General features: G+C 40.7%; 1 protein-coding gene across 10 annotated transcripts in view; it reads left to right on the top strand.

Moving 5' to 3' along the window:
• MGAT4C (MGAT4 family member C) overlaps window positions 1-24,333 on the top strand; it is a 687,109-nt gene extending 662,776 nt beyond the window's left edge. For all 10 annotated transcript variants that reach the window (XM_075124304.1, XM_048835659.2, XM_075124305.1 and 7 more), the window contains 4 exons: window positions 8,678-8,843; window positions 12,240-12,392; window positions 17,404-17,551; window positions 19,501-24,333. In XM_075124304.1, the coding sequence (XP_074980405.1) occupies window positions 12,264-12,392; window positions 17,404-17,551; window positions 19,501-20,657 (1,434 nt within the window). In that variant the 5' untranslated portion in view covers window positions 8,678-8,843; window positions 12,240-12,263 and the 3' untranslated portion in view covers window positions 20,658-24,333. The remainder of the gene's footprint in view (window positions 1-8,677; window positions 8,844-12,239; window positions 12,393-17,403; window positions 17,552-19,500) is intronic.
• The last annotated feature ends 2,083 nt before the right edge of the window (window positions 24,334-26,416 follow it).

A 26,416-nucleotide genomic window follows, 5' to 3' on the forward strand; every position in this document is an offset into this window, starting at 1 on the left:
TTCCTTTGATTTCAGCAAGTAAAGGCCGTGGGGTTGCTTCTGAATCAAAGCATTCTAAGAGCAAGAAATCTTCTTCCTTGGAGAGAGATTCCAGGAAGATGAGATCCCCGGATGCTGGAACTTAAGGAGACCTTGTGCCCTGGTTCAAGTACCATTGAGCCTTCTATGGGCCCTGGTACCTATGCACTAGTACCTATCTTGGAACCCCTCAGTTTACTCATGAGGAGTGGTCTGGCAAACAATTGACTCAGAAGTTGATACCAGAAGAGGATGCAAGAAGGACTCTAAAAGCAAGGACTCCTCTCAGAAGTCTGCATCCACTGTGGTACCTTCTTCTTTGGGTCACAGCCACAAGAACCACTCCAGTAGTACCTCAGCTCAGTCCCTGGCACTGTCCTCTGCTCACATTCCTACACGGTGAATGAACCACACCTCCGTACTATTTCCAGTGCTGCCCCAGGCTATGATGGAGCAGTCCCTGGGCTCCCCAGTACCAGCCACATTCCTCTCACATGACCTCTGGGTCTCAGAAGAACCAGACTCTCCCCTCCTAAGGGGGCACGGAGAGGGACTTTCTGTAGTTATGTCCCGCCCATCAGAGCTGAAGCCCCCATTTGTGCTACTACACCCTAGCACAGTCTCCCATCCACCAGTACAGGCTTGACTGCCTGCCCCTCCTTGGACTGCAGTACCAACACAAGCCCTTGTACTGACATTGAGGGCTCCCCCTTTAACACTGCAGAAAATATGTCATCGGACTTGGATATCTCTGACCAGGATTCTATCTCTGCTTTTCCAACCCTCTCTGGAGATGTTTCCAGATGAGGAGTCTCAGTCCACAATTCATAAATGCTCTTGTTACCCCTGGCCAGAGCAATCCTCGGGTTCTACCCACTTCCCCTATGCACCATCGCAGTGGGCATTTTGGTACCCAGGGCCCCTTACATCAACTATTATAGGGTGCCTGCCTGTAAAAGGCAACATGCTCACCAACGTCCCCCCGTACCATAGCATAGCTGGCACTACAATAGCTTTCCATTAAAACAGGATCCCCTGCAAACATCCAGCCTTTCATGTGGGGTGGGGGTGATTCCTTAAAAGACTAGGAAAATGACATTTCCTCATATTCAGGTCCTGATACAAATCCCAGTGAAGTCAATGGTGTCTATTGATTTCAGGGGGCTTTGGAACAAGCCCTTAGCAAAATTCAGGTTGGAAAATGGTAAGACGTTTTTGCCCTTATGCCATAGCTAGTGGGAGAAAGAAGTACATGTAGTACATGCTAGTGCACTGATGCTGACTCTCCTAGCGGAGTCAGCGTCCTCAGGAGCTTTTCTCACTTCCTTCAGTTTTGTGAACTGCCAGACCCCTGCCACCTCACTACAGCTTCCTGTTGGCCTTTTAGAGAAATCACCTGATCTCTCCCAGGCGCGCTCCTTAGCAATCTGTGTTGGCTAGCTGCAGGCCTTCCAGCACATAAGAGGAGAGCCACCTGTTTCATGTAGAAATCCTTTTGTGTAATGCAGACTGAAAAGTATAATATGCGTTGTAGGGCTGTGCGATGCTCTGAAACTCAGGGGAACACCCGGCACCCCCATGTTCATCCTTATAATATGATTGTGTGGTATCCAATGCAAAGTTTGTCATCTCGGGTGTCTTTGGAAGGCTCATGATGCACTGGGCATTGTTGTTATACTAATGTTATAGGTTGTAATTTCATGTATATAGTTATGAGGCTGAGAATGTGTCCTCATGGCTTAAAACAAGCCCAGGCAAAACTCTCCAGGAGTAGAGGGGCAGTTCACACCTCATCAGGACATGTATGGGGTAAACCCAGCACAGCCTCACAGGAACAAAGGTTGCAACAAAGAATCTGTCGGACTCTCGAGTGAGTCACCCCCGTTCCCTTGGTCAGTTTGGAACTATGATGAGGTAATGCTCACCTGACTCTGAAGGGGCTGGGGAATCCAAGAGGGAAGAAAGGACATGATAAAAGGGAGAGACATTTGCCATGCTCTCGCTCTCTTCCATCTCCATCTATAGACACCACCACCAAGCGACTGAAACGCTGATCGAAGGCGAGAGCCTGGCTGAAGGACAACAAGCCCACCTGGGGTGAGAAGCATCTAAGTTTGTAAGGGCACTGAAAGTGTTAAGATCAGCTTAGAATGTGTTTTGCTTTTATTTCATTTGACCAAATCTGACTTGTTGTGCTTTGACTTATAATCACTTAAAATCTATTTTTGTAGTTAATAAATGTGTTTGTTTATTCTGCCTGAAACAGTGTGTTTGGTTTGAAGCGTGTCAAAGACTCCCCTTGGGATAACAAATCTGGTAGATATCCATTTCTTTGTTAAATTGACGAACTCATATAAGCTTGCAGCATCCAGCAGGCACAACTGGACACTGCAAGACAGAGGTTCCTACAGTTGTGTCTGGGACTGGAGACATTGGCTAGTGCCATTTGGTTGCACAATCCAAGCAGCAGGTGTCCCAAAGTGCTCACTCATGTAGCTGGGAGCTGCTTACTTGCTAGAGACTGTGTGTGAACAGCCCAGGAGTGGGGGTTCTTACAGCAGAGCAGGGTAAGGCTGGCTCCCAGAGTCAAGGATTTGAGTGACCTAGCAGATCACTGGTCCAGATAACACTAGGGGAATGGCACAGGCTAAATTCTTGAAAAACTTCTTAAATTATTATTTCTCTTAAAACAAGAAGCATTTTTTTTCAAAAATCAATAAGAATATCCATCTATAATCTATTGTGCTTCTCAAAGTCATTATAGTCAATACATGGCATGCTTTCTTTGGGTGTTTCTCTTGGAGAACATATTCAGTGGTGATATATTACAGGGTACTGTGTTGTACTTTATCTAATTGAAATTGTCCACTAGGACTAGCTGAACATTTTCCACATGGGTTTCCAATTAAATATTTTTAAGTAGCTTCCTTCCGTGGAAATGTTTGACTTTTTTGTTAAACCCAAACATATGCAAGTAAAATATTTTGGCCAAAACCTGTAATATTTTTCTTTAGAAATGTTGCTGAAGTGCTTGATGTCCCCAGTCTCCTCTGTGGGTTTAGCTTCAAAAATAGTTATGATGCTACAGACACACCAGTTTAATTGGCTTGCTTTTTATAAATTGGGTACCATGCACATTTTTAGATCCAGGTTTAACAGTGAAAGCATTGCAGAAATGAGATATTACTTTAATGTTAAAACATCTGGAATATTTGCCACATTATTCTCAATTTCTTTGGCCCTGTCTGACAACTAACAATGCTTTCTGATTAATTTCATGCTAACAGCTGATAATGCAGGAATCAGGTACAGTGTAGAGGCATCATGTGTGCGTACAGCATTACCTGGACGTGGCATTAAACTCACAAAACTCTACTTGTTGAAAAACTAACACCTTGATTTTGGTCTAAAATTCTTTTCACAAAAACAGTATTTCCGTAAAAAGTGAGTTCATCAGTTTAGGCAGTGTGTAATGGGTTCACAAACTAAGGGACGACATTCTGCCTTGCCCTAATGAGCTGTGCAGTAACAGAGAGGGTATATGGAGAGTTCCCTACTTTGGTTAAGGCCTAGGCAGCACTGCAGCTCTGTGCATCAGATGGACTGCTCCCTCCCTACTCTGATGGTCGGAGGGTGGGGGGAGTCAAACGGGGAAGAGAAGAAGTAGGGTCATGGCACCACTGACCCCCATGCACTGGCCAGAGGTCAGGAATCAGGGCATGTAGCCCAGTTTGTCTCCAGGCAGTCTCACCAGTATAGCTGGCCTGTAGCAGGATGCTGCCCCTGCTTTGAGACCCTCCTGGCCTGCTACTCTGCTTGCTCCAGTTCCTGACCTCTGGCTTGACCCTTCGCTCCAGCTGTGGACTACTGACTCCAGCTCTGAGTCCAGCCCTTGGTTGCTCTGACCACAAGGCTACACTTTCCTTGTCCCAGTAACCTTATGTAACCAGAAGAGTAGGAAATACAGAGGGGGATTATGTTGTTCCCCATAAAGAATGCTTCTTGGGATCCTCTGACATCAGTGTAACTCCTCAGCTTCCCTCCCTCCCCCCTCCCACCCCAGTATGGACTGTGCCTAAAAGTATGGCCATTAAAGATTTTCAGTTTTTAACTATGTAATTCACAGGTGACTGGGAGATTGTTCCCCTTCTTTTGCTCCAGTTAAGGTAAAAGCATGAGAATTCTAAAAGTTTGTTAGGGGAGGAGATCAGGTCCTAGTGACTCTTTTACTACTCAGTCTCTCCTGCTCTCAGTACAGTCCTATGGATCCATCGTCTGTGCTATCCTCATTCTCTCAACTATTCCTTCAGCTTCTCTTTGGTCGTTGTAAATCATCCTTTCTTCCACCCGCCATTCACCTCAGGGTTCAATTTGCCACCCCCTCCTCTCCTTCCTCTGAACTCATTCCTCCTAGTTCTCTCTCTGTTTCCACTATTATGGTGATGACTCACAAATATCTCTGTCCTTGACCTCTCCTTATCTCCCCAGTCTTGAATCTCTGCCTGCCTGTAAGACCTTGCTCCTGGGAATTCTGTGCCAAAAAGTTTAAAATTCTGTGCCCAAAAATTAAAAAATCATGCGTACAATATTTTAAAATGCTGCAAAATGCTGCAAATTTTGTCAAATAAATGTGGCTCCAGCATGGTAGTGGGAAGCACAGACCACTGACTCCACTGAGGTGGGAGATCACCCTGAATCCCCCACCTCCCCTGGTACAGGGACTCAACAGTGAGGCTGCATCTCACCCTGACACAGTGCAAGGGCCTACCCCAGAAACACCCCAGGGCCCTGCCCCTCTGCACTAGGTGCACCAGGTGTGGGTGGGCAGGCTCAGCCCAGCAGGATCCAAGTGTGGGGGGGGATGCAAGTGTGGGGTGAGAGGTTTCTGTGTGAGCCAATCTGGTTGCGGGCAGCTCAGTGGGAGATCTGGATGCACAGGGGCTCATTGGAGGGTTCCGGATGCAGGGGCAGTGGGATTCTGCAGGGGATCCAGGTGAAGGTGGCTGGGGCTCAACGGGGGAGGGTCTGGGTTTGGGGAGATGGGGCTCAGTGGGGAGAGATTGGGGATTGGGGGGGGTCTGGGTTCTGGGGAAGTGGGGCTTGATGGGGTGGGGGTCCAGATGCAGCTGCTTGGGGATCAGTGGGGTGGGGGTCTGAGTGAGAGGGCTTGGCTGGGGTGGGGGTCCAGATGTAGCAGGGTAGGACTTGTCAGGGTGAGGGTTCAATGGGCCTACTTAACTGGGGAGTCTCAGCTGTGCCAAGGGGATGCTGCATGCCGGGCTCCTGCTTCCCCCTGCAATTCCCCTATCCCATTTTCTTCTGCATTCCCCTCCCCTCATTCTCACTTTCCTTTCCCCCTGCCCTGTTCCACCCCCTTCCTTCCCCACTGCCTCTTCCCCCACTCCCATTTAGCCAGACCCAGCACGGGCACTCACTGTTGCACAGGAAGGCTCTCAGCACACAGAAGGGGAGCACGACTGGCAGTAGGACCCACGAGGAGGTGTTCCGCTGCAGAGTCAATGGAGCCCAGATGCAGCCTCCTGCAGCTGGGCATCTCTGCACTTGCAGAAATGGGTGGGGGGGCAGTGGCACATAACCCCATGTTCCCCCCATGCCTTGCCTTTGTTTGGGGGGGGGCAGTCCCTCCCAAAAACTGTGCCCATGGTCATTCCCCCACCCCTACACACACAACTTCACTTTGCTTCCCTGCCATTTTCTTCAGGGAAGCACAGGAATTCTGCAGGGTGGGGAGGAGGGTTTCTACAGGCATGCAATCATTCGGAATCCCCCCAGGAGTAAAACCTGATCTACCCTAGAAAATCAGGTTGGCTTCATTATGTTGGTTGGAGTGCGAAGTGATGTAGTTAAAATGACCTAAGTCTCCTAGCTACTGCCTCTCAGGAAGGTGGATTATCTGTGCTGACGGGAACACCCTTCCCATCAGCGTAGGTGGTGTCCACACTGTAACACTACAGCTGCAGTGCTGCAGCTATGCCACTGTAGCCTATCAAGTGTAGACAAGCCCTGAGATGTCTCACCCTGCATGTCTCACCTCTCTTTCTTTCCCTTCTTTCTCCCTAATTGATAGCTGAACTGTCCTCCTCATCTCTGAGGCTCACAATCTGTCAAGTTCCTTTGTCATTTACCCGACCATCCAGGCTTTTGCCAAGTCCTGTCAGCTCCTCCTCTATATTATATTTCCAAAACCCATTCCTTCCTCTGTCACAGCTGATAAAACATATCCAGTGGTATTGCTGATTCATTAGGTGGCACTCTGTCCTCCAAGTCAATACATTTTCTCAGTCATTAGTCATCTATTGAATTGATTAATGTAACCTTCTCTGCAGCATCCCTAATTTTTTAATCTCTATTCTGTCTAAAACTCTAGAGCGAAAATAACCCTTTCCCCACTACTTTGTCTCTCCCTCCTTGAATCTCTTCATGGACTTTGTCCTATATGATTCAAGCTCTTCAGCCTCACCTTTGCATATCTATACAGTTCTGCACCTCCTTACACTTCGGCTTGTTTCTTCCTACACTCCCCCTTGAATACTTTACTCTGCCTAGTCTGTTTTTTTTCCCAAGCAGTCATCTCAATATTCAAATCTCTTCTTCAAGCCCACTTATTTTGCCTAGCCTTCCTTCACTACTAACTATGATAAAGTCTTTGCCTGCCCACATGCATCTTTCTTTAATTGTCAGTACAGTGCAGTATCTAGATTGTAAATTCCCTGGACATGAAATTTTTTAAACTACATGTTTTGTACCATGTGCTGCTATAGAAGTAACACCCAGTACAAAGAGGGGATTGCTTAATCACATGTAACCTACCCCTAGTTAGATTTTTAAGTCTCATCTGAACTAAGGCACTCTACCTTCCGTTCCCCAACATCAATTTTACTTCTTGCTGCCAGTGCCAGCAAACCTCATGCGTGTCAGCTTCAAACATTTTACATATATGTACTTCCAAGCTTTCAGTAAGACAGACAGTGAATCTTGTTGGAAGTCTATCTAAACCCCATGGAATAGTCTATACATTACAATTTTCCAGTTCACTGCCAACCATATCTGCAAATATATACAATTACATTGGTGTTCTTATTTTTTGTCTTGTATGGAAAAACCATGACACATGCTAACACAAGTGTTGCAGACCCTCATGTAGAATTTAATATTAACCATGTAAAAAAATCCTTTACATTTTGGCTAGATTTTTCTTTCTGGAATCTTTTGTTCTGTGTGGATCACATACTTCATAAAGAGACTTGAACACAGCCTTTGGGGCTTCAAGTGTAGCCTTCCAAAAAGAAAAGCAGAAAAACAAATTGGACAAGCATTAAGAAATGCAAGCACAGCAACTCAGCTACACAATGGCAGAACAGTACATCAGAAGGCTGGTGTGTAGGGATTCTGCTTCAGAGAGCCTTAGTCAAATGAGGGATTGTAATAAAGTTCATCAGGGGTTTGAAAATCCAACCATGCGTATTTGTGTGTGTTCTCTGGGTTTTGCAGATATTGTAAATGTGGCAATGGGTAGGTTGTACTGTACTTCCAAAAACAGGAACTTTGTAGTGACAGGCAAAGCTGTATGGCTGATTTGGAAATGTTATTACTATACATTAATAATTCAGTTGTCATTTCTGACAGTCATCAGTTCCTCTGCAAATAAGCAACTTTTCTTGAGTTTGTGAGATGTAGCACTCAAATACACAAGAAGTGGAACACAGGTACCAAAACACACATCCCTGCTACATCATTTAATTGTACTTACCATCTGTCGATAGCTTGTTTGCTGTATTGATTAGCTGAGGCTAGATCATAGCTGGCTGTAATGTGGCCACACAGAGGGATGACGGGGGTTGAGATTAGGCCTTAGAAATCATGGAGCACAAGTTGCTGAGAGGTGTCCAAAAAGGTCTGAGATTTTCATTGATTTCATTGGGAGTAAGATTTGACTCATAAAGAAGAGACTCTTTTTAAAAGATGGTGTTTTTTTTAAAATCATGTAATACTTAAATTTGTGCTTCGCTGTATTGATTGTGTAAGAGAAAGTGAAGAATTGGAATGTGAAAATCAATCTTGACCTCGGTATTATTGCACAATTTCCCAGAGTTACAGATCCAATAAAGAGCAGTTTTTCATCATTGTAACTTCATGAGATTGTGTATCTCAAAACAGCTGAAAAGAGAATGAACTAAGATTGTCAAAAGACACCTGTTCATGATGCCTAAACTTTGACAAATCAAGAAGAAATTCAGATGTAAACTTTAGCAGGGATATGGGGACTAGAGAAAAAGAATCAGGCAAGCACAAGTCATCTTTAGAATAGAAAAGAAAATTAAAAGTCACAAATGCATTTATTAATGAACATGAAATCCTTCAGGATTGATTTCAAAAGCAGTTGCATTTATATAGCTTAGATGTCTATCTAATTACATATGAAAAGGGGAGAAGTAAACACATAGGTACTAAAAAATACACATACAAACTAGTGGTTGTGGCATTGGATGCTGAGTTCAGGCTCTCTTAAAAATCAGGGCTTCAGCCTTTTTTGGCTTTAGTAATGGTGACTATTTATTATGTTTAAATATCTTAAAGCCTGTTGTCATGTTACTATGGAAAGAGCCAAGGCTGTTTTTGTTTTGTTTTGTTTTTTCAGAAGAGGCTGACTGAATTCACATACGCCGGGAACAAATACTAAGTTTTCTTCTGACAAATGTCACTTCCACCGTGTTCAGCTATACAGTGTTAGAAGCTGGAAATTGAACTGTAACAAAGAAACAGTTCTGGGAAAATGCAGGGAATGTTTTCTAAAAGCATATACTGTAAGTATGCTAAACAAAGCAATACATTAATAATAAACTGATTGGGAGAAATACAGATAACGAAGCATGTTGATCTGACAGCAAATGTGTGTGCATCCTGCCATCTAGTGTTTGTAAGAGCAAGTGTCAGCACATTGTCTGGAGAACATATTGTATATGATAAATTTGTTAAGTCATAACTGTGGCATCCTTCTCTTCAGTCTGTTTAATTGGTATGAATCTATAACTGGCTCTTATGTACAAACAAAATTCTTGAAAATGTACTTTGTTGTATCCTTCAAATTACTGTGAACACTATTTGCCAATGAACCGTTATGTTCATTGTTATACTGATTTCCATATTAAATGTGCCCAGTAAAAATATGGAGGTTTTCTTCTAAAAGCCTGTCCTGCAAATTGAGCCTGTGCTCTGACACAAGCTGCATGCTTTTCATCTTACACATCACCACCACTAATAAAATTTCTGTAGTCCTTCACTTATACTTCTGCAACCCCATTGTCTGCAATTTATGATAGTCCAATGATACAAATAATCGACTGATGACTGCCTGGAAATAATTATGTCCATGATGCACAATATGGATCAGAATCTGCAGCTCATAGCAGTGTTGGCTGCGCAGGGCTATGTGAAGTAAAGCAGGAAATGTTTAGTGCTGTACCTCAGGTCAGCAAATACGACTCTGAGCGCACACACAGAGTAACCTAGTGAGTAAGAAGGTGCCATTGGTACAATAATTTTTCAGAGGCAAACTTCACTTTAATGCTTGAAGGTGCATTGCCCCATCTAAAATTTTGACCCCAGAGTTGCTGATATCTCTAACATCCATGTGTTCAAACATACTTGAACTTTTGAGAATCAGGCTAGCCCTTGCCAGATTCTGAACAGAGACTGTGTTTAAATCTATTCATATGTGAATTTGTGAATTTCTCATTCCCATCCCACCCTTTAAAAACAATAATTTTGAGGAAAGGGACAATGTATCCCCTTCAATATCTATAAGTGATGTCTACTTTAAAAAAGTCCTTTTGAATATTATTATGACATTACCTACTATTAGTAAAAAGGGCAAAATTTTGGTGGAGCTTCTGTCACTTCCCTCCAAATTGCTAAGGGATCCTCATATAACAATTTGAGGGAACCCACAGACCATGTCACTGTACACATTCTAGTTGCCAATTGTAAGCAGGGCAATAAAATCATTTAATCAACAATGTATCACTTCATATTCAGGTAGGATTTTCTTACCTCCTGTACTCAGTCTACTGATGTAGCATTTCTTAAAAAAGAAAAAAGCAGAAACAAAAACCCATTTTCTTTACTGCTTCATCACTTTGCACCAGGTTCCTAGGACTATCCCCAACCCCTCTTGAATTCTCTAACCCACGTACTGCACAAAAATTTTTTGCTATATTTTCAGGCCTGGGTCAGCGGCATGAGAATTATTACTTTTGTGACTCATTTCTTTGTAATTTCATATGTAATGAAAGTAAGCAAGCTATCCAGGCATGGAAATGAAACTATGTATGATACAGATAGATATATTTCTCAGCATGTGGTAGGATATTAACATGCAATGAACTATAAAGATGGAATTGCAATGTCATTTTCTTACCTAAATTTCAAGTTTAAAAAAAATACTTTGTGCATTTTTTTCATCTTCAAAATATTGGCCTGCTCCAAAACAAACAAACAAGCCTGCAAAATACTATCAGCTGTTAATACAAAATGAATAATTAAAGGCATAGGAAAGCCAGCTTAGAATGCAACGTTTTCCTGCTAGAGGGAAAAATAAGCTATACTCCATGATCTCTACCAAAGACTCATCTACTAGTCCATTTGTTTTCCAGCATATTTCACTGGAAAACAAATTACTGGTATTACAAACATTGCCCTTTTTGTGTTACTTTCTGGGGACAAAATTTGGTAGAGTCCTGGTACTTGTTTTCATAAATAATTAGGATGGGAGAAAACAATGTGATGCTCTAAATATAGTCTCATTGGGCCATTTGAGCAGCTCAAGATCACCAAGTTATAGAAACAGCCTAGATGTTCTCTCTGTTCCTCCACCATATCCCCTATACCCGGAATGGTGGTGATGTAATTCTCCCATAGCTGGTTAACCTCGTTTCCTAGATACTTTGGATTTGAGTAGTGGATGTGTCTCATTCATTGAATATTGACATTCACTCATTTTTATTTCCTTATTTGTTTTATCTTATCGTGTTGTTCTTATTCTTATAAGAGTTTAAAAAGTCTGTCGTACACACATAACTTCCTTATTCCAAAGCTCATCTTTTTGTCGGTATGGGCTAATGTTGATGGTGAACTGTTTGCTATTATTAATACCTTGTGTGTATGTCTCACGTTATTTAGGATCTAGTGGAGTCATTCTTCAAAATGTTTGATATGTTTAATCAGTTTAGCAGAGAAAATATGGATTGTAATTTTCATTTCCAGGGGTTTTTTTATGTTATTCATCCTGAAAGTTCTCAAAATGAATGTGCAAAATCTTTGACAAATTTCCACACATGCTTAGATCTATTTTCTATCAGCTTGGATATCTATTGGCATGTCAATATTTATTTTTGTATGTGCAATTTAACAACGCATAGACCATTTTTTGCCTCCATTTAAGAAAACACAGCCCCATACAGTACGTTCATATATAGTAGGGGTGGCCAACCTGTGGATCCGGAGTCACATGTGGCTCTTCAGAAGTTAATATGTGGATCGTTGTATAGGCACCAACTCTGGGGCTGGAGCTACAGACGCAAACTTTCCAGTATGCCGGGGGGTGTTCACTGCTCAACCCCCTGCTCTGCCCCCTCTCCATCCTTTCCTGCCCCCTTCCCTGAGCCTGCCGTGTCTTTGCTCCTCCCCCCAGCAAGAGCCTCCTGCATGCCACGAAACAGCTAATGGGGAGGTGCGGGGGGTGGGAGGAGGAGGTGCTGATCAGCGGGGTTTCCGGTGGGTGGGAAACGGGCGGGGGGAGCTGATGTGGGGCTGCTGACATATTACTGTGGCTCTTTGGCAATGTACATTGGTAAATTCTGGCTCCTTCTCAGGCTCAAGTTGGCCATCCCGATATATAAGCTCAGTGAGTGAAACTTGGTTGAATAATTAACAAAATGTAATGGACAGTATCTTAAAGAGAAATGGTCTTTCTGATTTAAACTAGACATGGATATGAGCCACAAACATGGAATCTGGTTTCAGGTTCAGAATCCCTGAAAATGTGGGACTGTTTGAATTAGGGGTTTGTTTTTTAGTTCATGGCCATCTCTAATTCAAACACATGAAGTAATGCACATGCTAACGGCTGTGATTTGGTCTCTAAGTGGTTGTGTTCTATACGTATTCAAAGAATTTAGTAATGTTGTATTTTTCTCTCCTAGGAGACCCTATATGTTTTTCTTCACATGAAGCTCACTTTGAAATATTTGGATAAAATGAGATGCTTACGGAAACGATCAGCAGTATCATTCTTAGGAGTCCTTGTCATTTGCCTGCTCTTCATGAACTTGTACATTGAAGATGGTTATGTCTTGGTAAGTTTCTTAGGTGGAAGAAATGGGTCATGGAACAAGCACAGAGTACAAGGTACCACAAGTACTCAGCCAAATTAGAAAATGGCTGGAAGTCAAAATGACAGTTGCAACTCTCCTGGTTTAGTGGGCTGTTCATGAGTCTCCTCAAAATGACTCATATTACATATATATATATATATATATAAATATATGAGAGGGTGCCATTAAAATCTTGATGTTTTCTTCTTATAGAAGTAACATATATCACAGTATTTCCCACTGTCCGTGTAAGAAGCACTGCAGACATGACAAGTAAGGTATCTAGCACAGTGTGGAGCCATACCTCTTGAATTTCTCCATTTTAGTCACAAAATTATCTCCATTCTGCACACATTTGGATTTCCCTCATTTTAATTCTTGAAAATTATTTACGTCTGAGGTAATCGTGTGAACTAAAAGACCCAGGTTCAGTCCCTGCTGATAATGACCCACCCAGGGGCGTGGCATTACACATACAACTAATGTGACAGAAGACTCAATTACACAACAGGAATTAATCCCTCATCATTTTCATTTTCTTGCATGAATATTTGTTTTTCAGTGTCTCATTTTGAGTCTCTGTCGTGCCATGTGTCCCAAATTTGGGCCTTTGGCAGGTGGAAAGGTATTGATGGGAACCTCAAAGTTTTCATGGTACCTGTTGTAAACTTATGATTTAAAGGTAGGATTTCCTAAAGCACCTGAATCAGTAGCTTCAATCACTAAACTAGTGATAATGTGATGTAACTCTACAGTTTGCGCTGGACATATGCCACAATTTAAGGTCAAATGACTTCTGAGATACTAATGGTAGTATAGACATTGAGAGTTGGACAACATTTGAAAGGAGACAACTGTTTAAGGCCTAGCTCTTGCAGTCACATGAGTAAAGATAAGCATGAAACAGCATGATCTGTGGGACAGGGTATTGGATTTGGAGTCAGAAGACCTGGTTTCTCTTACTAGGTCTGCCACTGACCTGCTTGAACAAATCACAAGTCACTTTACTCCTCCGTACCTCTGTTTCCCCTCCCATTCTTTGTCTTGTATATTAAGAACATACATTAGTGGGGGAGGGGGGTACATTTTTGTCTGTTACTATGAAACTAGCACAATGGAGTCCCACTCAGCCTGTAGTCAGTACTGTAATACAAGTAAGTTATAATAAATATATAAGGATTTTCAATATCAGGGCCAAAGACATTAATAGGCAATGTTCAATAATATCAAACTTATGCTAAATTGAAATTGTGATTTTAAAAAAGTGATATTACTATATTATCACTGCTAGCCAATTCATTTTCAAGTAATCCAAAAGAGAATCCCTGTTTTTTGGTATGCCACTCCACTTTTTGATATATTGCTTCCCCTAGTGACATTGTTTGCATTGAGATTTTGTACAGTATCTTATTTATTCATTGTCTCTTAGTTGTGGTAATATTTGACCTGGCTCATGCCATATTTTCTTCCCGTGTCATCCACCCTGATGCTTCTCTTGCTTCTGCTAATTGCTTCAAATTCCCCCCAGATGCTTCTGAAAGTGCATCTTTTTGGTTCATTTTTTAAATCCTTTTCTGTCCTGTTTGCCGACTCCAGCAATGTCTTATTCTTAATTTTTTTTTTTACATTCACTTCCTTTTATTATTTTTCTCATCACAAATCTGACATGTTTGAGCTCATGTAGCTCCCAGCCAAGTCTTTTACTTTCTCCTGACAGTTTTCCCAGATTTCCTGATACCTTTATGGTCCATCAACCATTTTTCAAATGTGTTAGGCTGTTGGCTTTTTTATTTTATTTTATTTTATTTTATTTTCTACATCCCTGACCACATTTGACAGCTCCCCTGGTCCATCTCATGTTTTCTTTGCTAAGGGAGTAGATCAGCAGTTTAAATGTGGGAGTTTAGAAATAATATGCCAAATAGTTCCCTTGCAGGAAAAAAACACATGTAGGGAACTGGGAACTCTCTGCAAGGCTCTCCCTGACTCCCTATATGTGTGGAGTAGCACTGCCTGAGGCTCTCCTGCTAATCACTGCCTCTGGAAAGTGCCCTTAAGTTAGCTGATGAGGGAATGATGCCCATCCCCAGTCCTTCCCCAGCTACCTTTCTCAGATACCCAGCCCAATGGAGAACAAGGCTATGATTCCCCCTCCCCCACATTGAGTGTGAAATTCTTTGCATTTTTCATTAACATGGACTGTGAAAGTGTGGCTGGCCCCTTTAAGTGAAGCAGGTCCCGCTCCCCTATGCCAGAACAGTTGCTCCCAATGGGTATGTCTACATTGCAATTAAACATCCAGGCCTGGCCTGTGCCATTGGACTCGGGCTCACATGGCTCATGCTGCGGGGCTGTAAATTCGCAGTATAGATGCTCAGGAGATCCACAAGGGGCAAGGACCCCAGAACTGGGGCTCCAGCCTGAGCCTGAACATCTACACTGCAGTTTTAGAGTTCTACAGCCTGAGGCCAGTCATCTGGGTCAGCCAGGGGTGTTTAATTGCAAAGAAGACAGAGAGAATTTGGCTAATTGAGAGGGCAAGGCACCACCTGGGGCTATGTAGTGCTAGGTTGTCAGTAAGGAAGGGGGAACAGGAGCAGTAGGGAGACCCCTGGGTGGGGAGCCAGTGGGAACCTGCTGGGGAGAAAACCTGGGGGGTACTCAGCTAAAAAAGCAAGGAAGGACTTTTTTAGTCCTTGCAAGAAGGACCGAAAGAGGCAAGGGGGTAAATAACCTTGGATCTGTAGCCTAGGGTGAGCTGAAGAGCCGTGCCTGTTTTTGTGTTTGGAAAACAAAACCATGCCTGGGAAGAGAGGCTTGGAGTGGCAGTGAGTCTTTGTGGGCTGGAGACAAGCCAGCACCTTACAGAGACCATTTCCCTTCTCCCTCCGCCCCCCAAAAGTGAAAAATGTTGATTTTGGGGGCTTTCAAATTTCATTCAGAGTCTCTCGCATGTCTCCAGTAGAATCCACTCACTATTGCTGCGTAAAAGTGTTGACTTTCTTGTGGGTATTGAAGTGGGAACAGAAATCTCCATTTCAAGGCATGAGCCCACTGGGGGATAGTGCAGCAAAGACAACTTTGCTTAAGCAGCCTTAGTGATACAACTACAGTTCATGTACGTGATGTGCAGCATTGACACACATTGGCAGGGCAATGTGGGAATGCTGAAATTGCAGCTGTGTGTGCTGATCCTGATCAATGGATCCAGAAACTTTCATGAACACTAAATTCACTTAAACTCGGAATGTGCCTGGTTCAATGCTGACCTTAAGCATATATTGTAGGTTGTAAGTGATAGGGAGAAGGGACCGTGTCTTTTTATTTCTATTGTAAATATAAGTACCCTTTGGGGGCATTGTAAAAGTAATAACAATATTACATATGGGGATCCTCTGAAGAGCAAAGTGTCTCTTGAGAGCCAATTAACTCCTTCAGCTCCCAGGAAAATTAAGGGAATCTCACAAAGTCGGGCAAATGTAGTACAAAGTGTATATATTACTGACTGACTGCTTCTTCCCCCTGCACTTACTTCCCTCTCTGGGTGCACACTGTTTTCCTGATTAATGCCTGAAAACTAGGATCACTACAGAAAAATCAGGAGACAGAGTAACCAGCAGGCCTAGTGGATCAGCTGTATGAACATCTGTTTGGTAACCCCGTGGGGTCAGGGCATGGACTCTAGCTAGTCCATTGAGCTACATTCTAATCTGGAAAGTGATACACATAAAGCTTTGTTTCATAACTTATCAGTAAATGCAAGGTAGCCTAGCAGCACTAGAAAGAAATTACCCAGGGAGATCTTGCAGAATGAGAGAGCATAACAGGTCAGGTAGCTGCGTCTGGATGTTAGCCAAGAGAACCTGACTCAACTCATAAATGGATTATTTATTTCTTCAATAAAAGAAAAATAGTGAACTTAATGTGAACATAAGATAGGTTTCTGTATGTGAGATAGGTTTCTTACATCCCTGATTGTGAACCTGAATAACATTGAAATAAATGTTGTTTATTTTTTTCTCCTTTCTGCTCTTGTTAGCAATATTATTGTTTATTGCATAGTGCTCTCTTTTAATCAAAGCTCAAGTCACTTGTCTTGCATTAATGTATTGTAGCACACATGTGAAACTGCCATATAATTTTCTTACTCTTCTCAGGGGCAACATCACCCAATGTGAACTACAAAAGCATTCCTAACTCTAACCTCAACTCCATGGCACCACAGCTCCAATGGAAAATTTTCTTCTTTGCTTAAGCATTAAGAGACAGATGGTGTGGGTGGGGCACTGTGTATGCCATAGTGGTATGGAGACCCTCAACTCAAAGAGAAAGGGGAGAGATGGGAAAGAGGCAGGGCCATAACCCTATCCTTTCTCTGCACCAGTCTACTTTGGTGGCAGGGCATGCAGTGGGTGCAGGCACCAACATCCTTTAGCATAGTACAGTCTATGCACTTCCCCTGCGCATCAAGGATCTAGGGAAGGAATGGTCCGTTCTCAGGGAAGTGCCAGAGTGGTACAGTCTTGCCTTAGGTCTCAGAATATTATTTCATGTTTCACCTGCAACAGTTTCTAATATCACAAAAAATAAAAGTTAAACACTTCCCCACTGTACCGTCAAGGGGGATTATGTCCTACCTTGAATATAGCAGCACTTTTCTGGCAATACTGTAATGCTCTCAATTCTTTTAGAGAACTAGATCTTCAGTGTTTCTATGCCAAAGGGCTTTTTCCTCTTTCCCAATTACTCTTAATCTGAAACTATATGGTAGATTTCTTGTAATCAAAAATATATAATATTCAGATAACAGATTTTTAAAATGAGGTGAGATTTAAATGTTTTCTAGAAAACTAACTTTGAAAAAGTTAGTTCTTTGAAATTTGTCTGTCCCCCTTGTCTGTTTGGCCAGCATTCACAAATATATTTCTCTCTGTATTTCCCCTCCCATGTGCTCTCTCTCTCTCTCTCATTCTGTCTCTTTTCATCTTACTAGGAAGGGGACAAGCAATTAATCAGAGAAACAGCCACACACCAGCTTAATTCAGAGCGCTATGTTCACACTTTTAAAGACTTGTCAAATTTCTCAGGATCTATAAATGTTTCCTATCGCTATCTAGCTGGCACACCTTTGCCAAGGAAAAGTAAGTAACCAGAATCTGACTTTCATTAAATGAAGTAAGATGTTACCTCAGATGTTTTTTACAGAAATTAATTATTTCATTTTAGAATTGTGTGAAAACTCTTTCACCTACAGTGAAATTCACAATGCTGCCTGTTCCATAGATCTCCCATGGTACTTCTGCACAGGGATGATATAAGGGAACAATGCAGGTGCACTTCTGGATCTCCATGGACTGAGATGGGTTGAACCACTGAATCCTCACTTATGTGGATCCTATAGCTGGGAACACCCATATATAGGGCATGAAGGTCATTCCATAAGCTGGGACCATAGAGGGACTGAGCCACAGCACTATAGCCTGCAATGAGGGGATTTTCCCACACTCAGATTTTCCCACACTCAGGCCCCAGGTAGGACAGTTCCAAACTGTCTGGTTATTCTGACTTTATGCAGTTGGTTCAATAAAAGATATTGCCTCACCCACCTCATCTCTCTAATATTCTGACTTTAGGCAGGAGTCAAGACTTTCACCTTCACACAGAAACATGCCAATATTTGGCTTTGGACAGGTCACCTCGGAGCACCAAATCAATCATTTCACACACACAAACAAAGAAAGTGAGGGTCAGAATGGAGAAGTCCAAGCATACATCCAATGCATAAGATCAAGCATCGAGAGGAAAATAAGACATCTGTGAGTTGTTGGTCTTCCTAGGACAGGGTTACAATGTAAATGTTAGTTGAAATGAGGTTTGAGATGTTTGGGGTTGTGTAGGCAGTGCTGATGACTGATGGCGTTTGTACTATACTGCACTACAACTACATTTTGAGTGGACAGTTTAGAGGAAGGCCACAGGACACCTCATTGGAACGTGATCTGCAAAATTTTGCAAATCAAAATATTTATGTAGAGTTTTGGTCAGCTCCAATGGAAATGAAGCATACTAGTTTTAACATGAATCTATTTGTACAGAAAATATGGGGATGAACTGATTTTCTTAAAAGTGTAGTTGCTCACAATTCCAACAGAGATTGCATTTCATCCAAACAGCTAGATTCTAATAATAGATTTGGAGTGCATGTTAACAAATATCTTAAAGAACTCAGCTAATGCTGTAGGCACATATGCAAGAAAAGCTATTTCCAAATACCACAGGCGGCAATTCATGCCACATACCTGAGATTCAAATCATACCCAAAAGGTTTTAAATGCACTAAAAACGACTTATAGAAATACAAATATTCAGTAGTCAACTGTATTGTACTTTTAAGTGAAATCTGATTTACTTGTCTCAAATTCAATCTATTACTTGTCTCAAATTCAATCTTCAGTCTATTTCTAACTGAAAAAATAAAGGAAGTTTGTGATAGGAATTCTAACAAGGAAAAACGAGAGTATTGGAAAATATTTAAAAACTGAAAATGCTAGAAGAAATCATCCATGAAAAGCTTAGAAATCCTCAAAACTATGTATAAATGTAATTAAGCTTGTTACAGTACCATAAAATGGTAAAAGCAAGGCAATTATTCTTTAACTCTTACTTTTGTGCTATTTTTCATAATGGCTTGACTTAAGAACAATTTGTGAGCCGTAACTTTTCAATCCCATTTCTTTATAGCTTTAATATTGTCTATATGTATTTCTTTTTTTCTAATAGGCACATATGCACACATCGCTTTGGCTTTAGTCCATTTCACAACACTTCTTGCAGTTAGGAAACTAATGTTTAATTCAATAGTCTCCATATGTCAAATTGCTTACAATACAATTCTTCTTTCATTGAAAAGCATAGAACAGTCTTTGTGGCGTACAGCTTAATACGTTTACATATCAAACATCCCAGACTTCATCATTCAGAAGGTTTATTTAATACACTACAGGCCTGGAGGTTAGCTTTGTTGCTATATGATTTTCAAAGTCTGATTCATGTTCAGTTAATCTTTCTGTCTGAATTTTCTTCTGCACAGAGTATCTTACTATTGGACTATCCTCAGTCAAACGGAAAAAGGGGAATTATTTGCTTGAGACGATCAAGTCCATATTTGAGCAGTCAAGTTATGAGGAACTGAAAGAAATTACGGTGGTGGTTCACCTAGCAGATTTCGACTCATCCTGGTGTGAAGGGATGGTCCAGGATATTTCACAGAAATTTGCTCATCACATCATTGCTGGCAGGTTAATGGTTATCCATGCCCCTGAGGAATACTATCCAGTACTGGATGGCCTTAAGAGAAATTACAATGACCCAGAAGACCGTGTGAAGTTCCGATCCAAACAAAATGTAGATTATGCTTTCCTGCTTAACTTTTGTGCTAATCTTTCTGAGTATTATGTCATGCTAGAAGATGATGTTCGATGCTCTAAAAACTTCTTAACTGCTGTTAAGAAAGTAATTACCTCGCGAGAAGGTTCCTATTGGGTGACTCTGGAGTTTTCCAAACTGGGCTATATTGGAAAGCTATACCACTCCCATGACCTCCCACGCCTGGCTCATTTTTTGCTGATGTTTTACCAGGAAATGCCTTGTGATTGGCTGCTAATCCATTTCCGTGGATTGTTAGCTCAAAAGGACGTCATCCGCTTTAAGCCATCTCTGTTCCAGCACATGGGATATTATTCATCCTACAAAGGAGCTGAGAACAAGCTAAAGGATGACGACTTTGAAGAGGATTCATTTGACATCCCTGACAACCCACCCGCAAATCTTCACACCAACATAAATGTATTTGAAAACTACGAGGCAAGCAAGGCTTACAGTAGCATTGATGAGTACTTCTGGGGGAAAGCTCCTTCTACTGGAGATCTCTATGTGATTGTATTTGAAAAGCCTATTAAAATCAATAAAATTAAAGTTATCACTGGAACAGAAGACCGTCAAAATGACATCTTGCATCACGGAGCCCTGGAAGTTGGGGAAAAGATTGTAGGGAGCAAAAAAGGGAGGCAATGCACTACTTACTTGAGACTAGGGGAGTTCAAAAATGGAAATTTTGAAATGACAGATGTGGAACACAAAGTTCTGTTTGATATTAACTGCATGAGAATACTTGTTACCAAAAGTCAAAAGGAATGGCTGATCATTAGGAGCATTAGCATTTGGACTTCTCAGCCACCAAATCAATAAGGCAAAATTACTGAAGCTGGTCCTCCTTCTTTCGTGGTGGAGTGAATGCCATCGGTTGGGTCCCAACTGGTGTCATTCCCCAAGGAGACTGACTTAATTCCTATTATTTACTACTGACACTGGAAATCTGGGGAAGTCATAAAACAAGCAAAAGCAATTTATTTTGTACTAGTCCGCCAGGCAATATACAAACACTAGTTTGTTGGAATGTTTGAATTTTATAGGAAATGTAAACATGTTCTCATCCATCACTTAAGATTCAGAAACCTTTCTCTTTTATTTTAATTTCTCCTTTGGGAAGAACTGCTGTACTAAAAACAAAGCCAATGTTTTTCCATTATTCAGAAGTTTTGTAGGTTTTGACCAGTATGTTGTCAGATGAAATTTGACTCCATCATATCCACATATAAATTAATAATCAGATGGTAGTACGTTTGTACAATAGTTGGTGGTGTATTTGTTTGAAAGACAGTTGTGAAAATGAAAGTCTGTTAATGGAGCTTGCAATTTTATTTGAGCACTGTAAGAAAACAGTATGGTTAAACATTGTGATTAATTTTAAATGAAAATACATGTACAGTTATAAATCTGACATGACAATACTGTAAAAATATTTAATTGCATCATCTATCCAGTCTCAACAAATATGCTTTGTCCTTCTTCCAGGGTCCTGTCATTGAAATGGTTCACCAGTTGTATTTTATGTCACTTAGGGCCCAACCCTGCAATCCTTATTCAAGCAGTCACACAGTCAATGGGAGTTTTGTTTGAATAAGGACTGTAGGATCAGCCCCTGAGCTTTAAGGACAAAATTATCCTTTCAGATTTGCTTGGAAGTAGTTTTCATCTTTAATATTATGCTCTTCCAGCACATTCAGAGCTCCCAGTGATGTCAGTTGGAGAACTGCACAAAGCTGAGCACTACCGTATGGTCTGAGAGAAGAGTTTTGTACTCAATGTTTAGATCAGTGGTGGACAACCTGCAGCCCATCAGGGTAATCTGATTGTCAGCCATGAGACATTTTGCTGACATTGAACGTCCTATGGCATGGCTCTCCGCAAGTCCCAGTGGCCACAGTTCACCATTCCTGGCCAATGGGAGCTGTGGGAAGCAATCAGATTACCCTAATGGGCCACATGTGACCCGCAGGCCGCAGGTTGCCCACCACTGGTTTAGACATCCATCTCCCATCCGATGCAGATGAAAGATCTATAAGGTTCAACAATAGAGGCTGAAGGTGATCACTGATCTTCCCTGGTTGATGTCTCTGCAATAGTGCTGTGTGAAACATTTCCCACCTTTTGCAAAAACAAGAATACTGGTTTTGCTGGATGTTTAAGAAGTAAATACTTTGCCAAGTTAGTTTTGAATTTTTTTCAGATTTTTCAATGCTGAATAAATTGTCTTAGGAGCCGTCTTTCCCCAGATGATGTTTTGGTTTATATACTATCTGGACCTGTTCCTTTGAGGTGCTGAGCACTTACTGACAGGGGCTGATTGTCCTCCATTCCTATTGATTTCAGTGGGAGTTGTGAGCTTTAATACTCCACAGAATCAGACCCCCATATGTATACAATACATATTATATATAAACACATCTGGATTACCAAAATATATAGGAGATCTTATTATTCTTTAAGGCATTCCAAAAACTTTCTTTAATGATACTGGGAACTATACAAGTATATCAATAGCAGCACAGATGAACACTATATTACTAGTCTCATGAATATTGTGGTAATCATCAAATTGCATGTCCTGGTTTCAGCTGAATCTAGGAGGTAAGGATTAAATTGCAAGAATGCCTGTACTGACCAAAAACTCCAAGTCGAAGTGAACTAAATATTGTACTCTGCATACTAGCAAGCCTGACGTGGTTATTTCATAAGGGCAGATTATTCACAGGTCTACAAGAAGCAGCAATCTAATTGCTTTTCCTGATTCATAAATCCTACTAAATTCAGATGCAGGTTTGGCAAATCCCTACTTACAGCAGCAATGTACTTTAAAATAGATGGTCTAGTAAATACCTTTACAAAGTACACAAAAGTGTCCCCTTCCCAAAGAGAAGAGTCTTTGTTTCTCTTGTTTCTTAATACTTACCCAGAACTCTAATCTCTGTGAAAACAGGATATTTTAAATACAGTTTGGCAGTTCAACTTTAGACCCCACTGCAGTTTAGCTAAATTAAAAATACCCACTAAGCTTAAACCAATTCTTACCTAAATATACATGAGAGACTTGCTATTTATATGTTAAATTATTTTCTATGGTAACCAGCTAATTTTATGGTCAACCCTAAAACTCCTTTAAACACACAATAAATTCTTTTTTGCTTCATTTACCATTAGTGACAAAGAAATTTCAATAAGGAGCACTGAACATCTGAAAACTGATGTAGAAACTAACTGCCTGGTTATATATAAATGTGCTGTTTCCAAAACAAATACATTTTGAATTAGCACAGATAGTAAACACAATCCCAAGGCTTAAAATGCCCATGCATCCAAAATGATATTCAATTTGAAAGTTTTAGAATAAATTAAATGTTCTCTGCACAAACCTGAAATAATTTAATTGCTATTTTTAAACTACAAATGGTAAATATTTTAAAAATCATTTATTGAGCTGTGCCTCCCCCCACCCCCATGCCCCCAGAAAAATCTTACCATTAATGCAGCTGGAAAAAAAGCACATGTCGCTGTATTTACTGAAAAAGTAAATAGTTGTGACAACAATTTATAGTTGTGACAACAATTTCAGGGCGTGAAATTCACCCCAGTGCAGAGGAATGGCACAAGGTCCCTCCCATCACTTAAATCCCATTTATAGCCTATTTTCATGCCTTATGTGAGACTAATGCTGTCCCTATGCATCCAGATAAATTTCACCCTCATGAACGTGACTGGCAAATTTTATACCTGGTTTTTTTTTTTAATGTGAAAATGTTGATTTTTTTCCCCCTGGAACAAATTTACAAGTATAAGAGTTTTTCAAAAGTTAGCGTTTTTCTATGCATGATGCAAGAAAAGCTATTTCTTAGCAAAAAGGACACTTTTAATCATATTTGTGGATTTTCACGAACATGCCCCAAAGTACTGGATTTTCTTTTTTTACTAGTGACTGCTGATGAAGCAAATAATTGGTAGTTTCACACAGTTCTATTCACTGGTGAGTACAGGTGTTTCTATGTTTTTGTTATTGTGTATTTCTTGTGTTCATTCGTGGATCAAATATCCAGTTCCCTTGTAGTGAAATGGAAATGTAGAACCATTTTTTAAATATGATACTTAGCCTGCATACTAATGGATCTATTCTTCACTGGGTATATATGCATCATTCCACTGGCATTACTTGGCGTTGCATATGTCCATCAAAGGCAAAATAGACTTCTTAAAATGTAATGCCCATGGGCTTTTTTTTTTCTTTACTAAGAGTCAGTTTTTTCCATCCTTATTCATAGTGGGTAATCCCTTTGACTGGGACCAGTTGAGGAGCAAACTACTACTTAATATGAGTAAGGAGGAATAATCTAGCCTTAATTTGCTGCAGTTTACTCTACAAACCCAAGTGAAAGTAGTTGGCTGGCTACACCATATCATCGTTTATTCCTTGTACTGTATATTCTCGAATGAAGAGACTTCACTAAGGTGCTATATAAATGTATTGTTTTTATATCAGTCTGATCTGATCTGATCTGTTTTAGCATTCACCCAGTATTCTGTTGTGTTAGGCACAGTTAATGTTTTGTTTTTTTAAGAAAGCAAATGAAGATCCTTTTCTTTACTGGATTAAAAATAAAATCAAAATTAAAGTGCTTCACCTTGGAAAACTGTAAAAGGGAACATGGTTAGACACCTTATCTGCAAATACAACCGGCCTGCATTTTGAAATGTATTACCAGTCTTGGCGGAATTGACACCACTGAATAATCACATCTGATGTCTTCATTTGTGATCCCTGCATGTCTGAATGAGTTAGAAGTTAACAGCAGTGATACATGATGTATAATGAGATGATGTAAAATAACACATTCTCATATGGCACAGTGCAGTGCTTTGCAACAACCAGGGGGGATATACGAGTGGATTCCAATGAAAACAGCTAATATGATTCCTTTCTCTGTCAGATTCTAAACAAGGTAAATAGCTTGAATCACAACCACTGTGTGAACTTTCCCATATGCTCTCACTGAAGTCAATTCCAAAATTTCAATTGGCTTCAATGGGAGCAGGATTAGGCCTATGTAATATTCATACTTGAAGGTGTGGATTTAAAGGTTCACGACGTAACTATTTATGCAGAACTAAAACCAAAAATCTATGGTCCTTATGTTTCCATTTTTCTTCTCAGCACTAAAGATGGCCTGAAATGGAAGTAGACTCCTTGCTGGTTCCTCTTTGTATCATAGCTCTACTGCAGTGCAACATCATTCCCAGCTTGCCTCGAGAGGCTGATTCTTCTAGGAGTTTTGAAACAGTGAATCCGTTCCAGTGTTACCTAATCTACAGTATTATTTCTCAAGTGCCAGTTGGGGGTAGTACTTCTGAAAACAATGTTGTATAGAGACAGGATCAATACTGCCATAAATGATGATTGAGAAGAGAAAGTATCTGCCATATTAGTGTGTCACAACTATAAAACTTAGAGAAATCCAAAACAGAGTGGGCCAGCTTTTATTCGTTATTGGTTATTTGCTAGTTGTCAAACTGCCTACTAAGGGCCCAGGGTGAAATTCACCCCTGTACAGAGAGCCAACAAATGGCCTATAAGTCATTTATATCCCAGTTAAGCCTTGAAAATAATTAAGTGACATTTAAATAGTTAATCAAGCCTAGAGCTGGCCCTATGCACAAGGGTGTGTGTATGAGTTTTGCCTTCAACTAATGAGTCTGAACATAAGAAGCAGACTTTTATCTCCTCTGTTCACCTCGTTAGGTACAGCTGTGTCTTACTTCTGACCTTCCAATTGCTCTTTATTCAGTCATATTTTCTTTTTTCTTCCTAGCACTTTAGAAAATCAGGACTCCTGGAACAGCAGGTTAAAAGTCTGAATTCTGGTTGACTTTGAATTGCTGTATTTCCCCATCTCTGTATGAAATGATCCAGTTTCTTACTATTCTTGGCAAATAAGCCTCACAAGCATGAAGTTCAATTTTGTTGGCTGTTCCCCATCACACAGACTGTTATTAGGACAAGGTTGTCTGGATAACTATATCAAGCAAAGTTTTTGATTTTGTTTTTGTTTGTTTTTTTGTGATTTTTTTTAAAAATTAAGTTTATTTTCCAAAGGTAAACACATACCTTATAAAAAGTGTTGGTGTTTAATTTTTAAAACAAGGATCCAAACTTTCTTTGTGGATATACTGTATATTTTGTGAGCAGTTTGAAAAAGATGACATTTACACACAATGACATGGTAACATGAAAAAAAAATAAATGAAAGAACTAAATATATTTAGTAGAAGGAAGAAACCATGTGTTGCTGGGCAACTGGATCAAACAGGTATATTTCTTTTGTAGAATTGCACTTAAGCAGTTAACCTTCTTGTTTAAGGGCAGAGGAATAGAATACTCCTTCCTGTCCGCATATTGTATTAACCCTTTTATAAGAGACATCCACATGGCCCTAGCTTTATCCTGCTCTTGCTGCTTCAATGAAAATAATTTGTTCACCTTTAAAAACGATTGACCTAGGCATGCTCAGAGATGTGGCCCAGAAACGATTGTATTAGCAATCTACTCAGGTCAGTGTGGT

This window comes from Caretta caretta, chromosome 1, assembly GCF_965140235.1.
Source record: "Caretta caretta isolate rCarCar2 chromosome 1, rCarCar1.hap1, whole genome shotgun sequence".
NCBI lineage: Eukaryota > Metazoa > Chordata > Testudines > Cheloniidae > Caretta > Caretta caretta.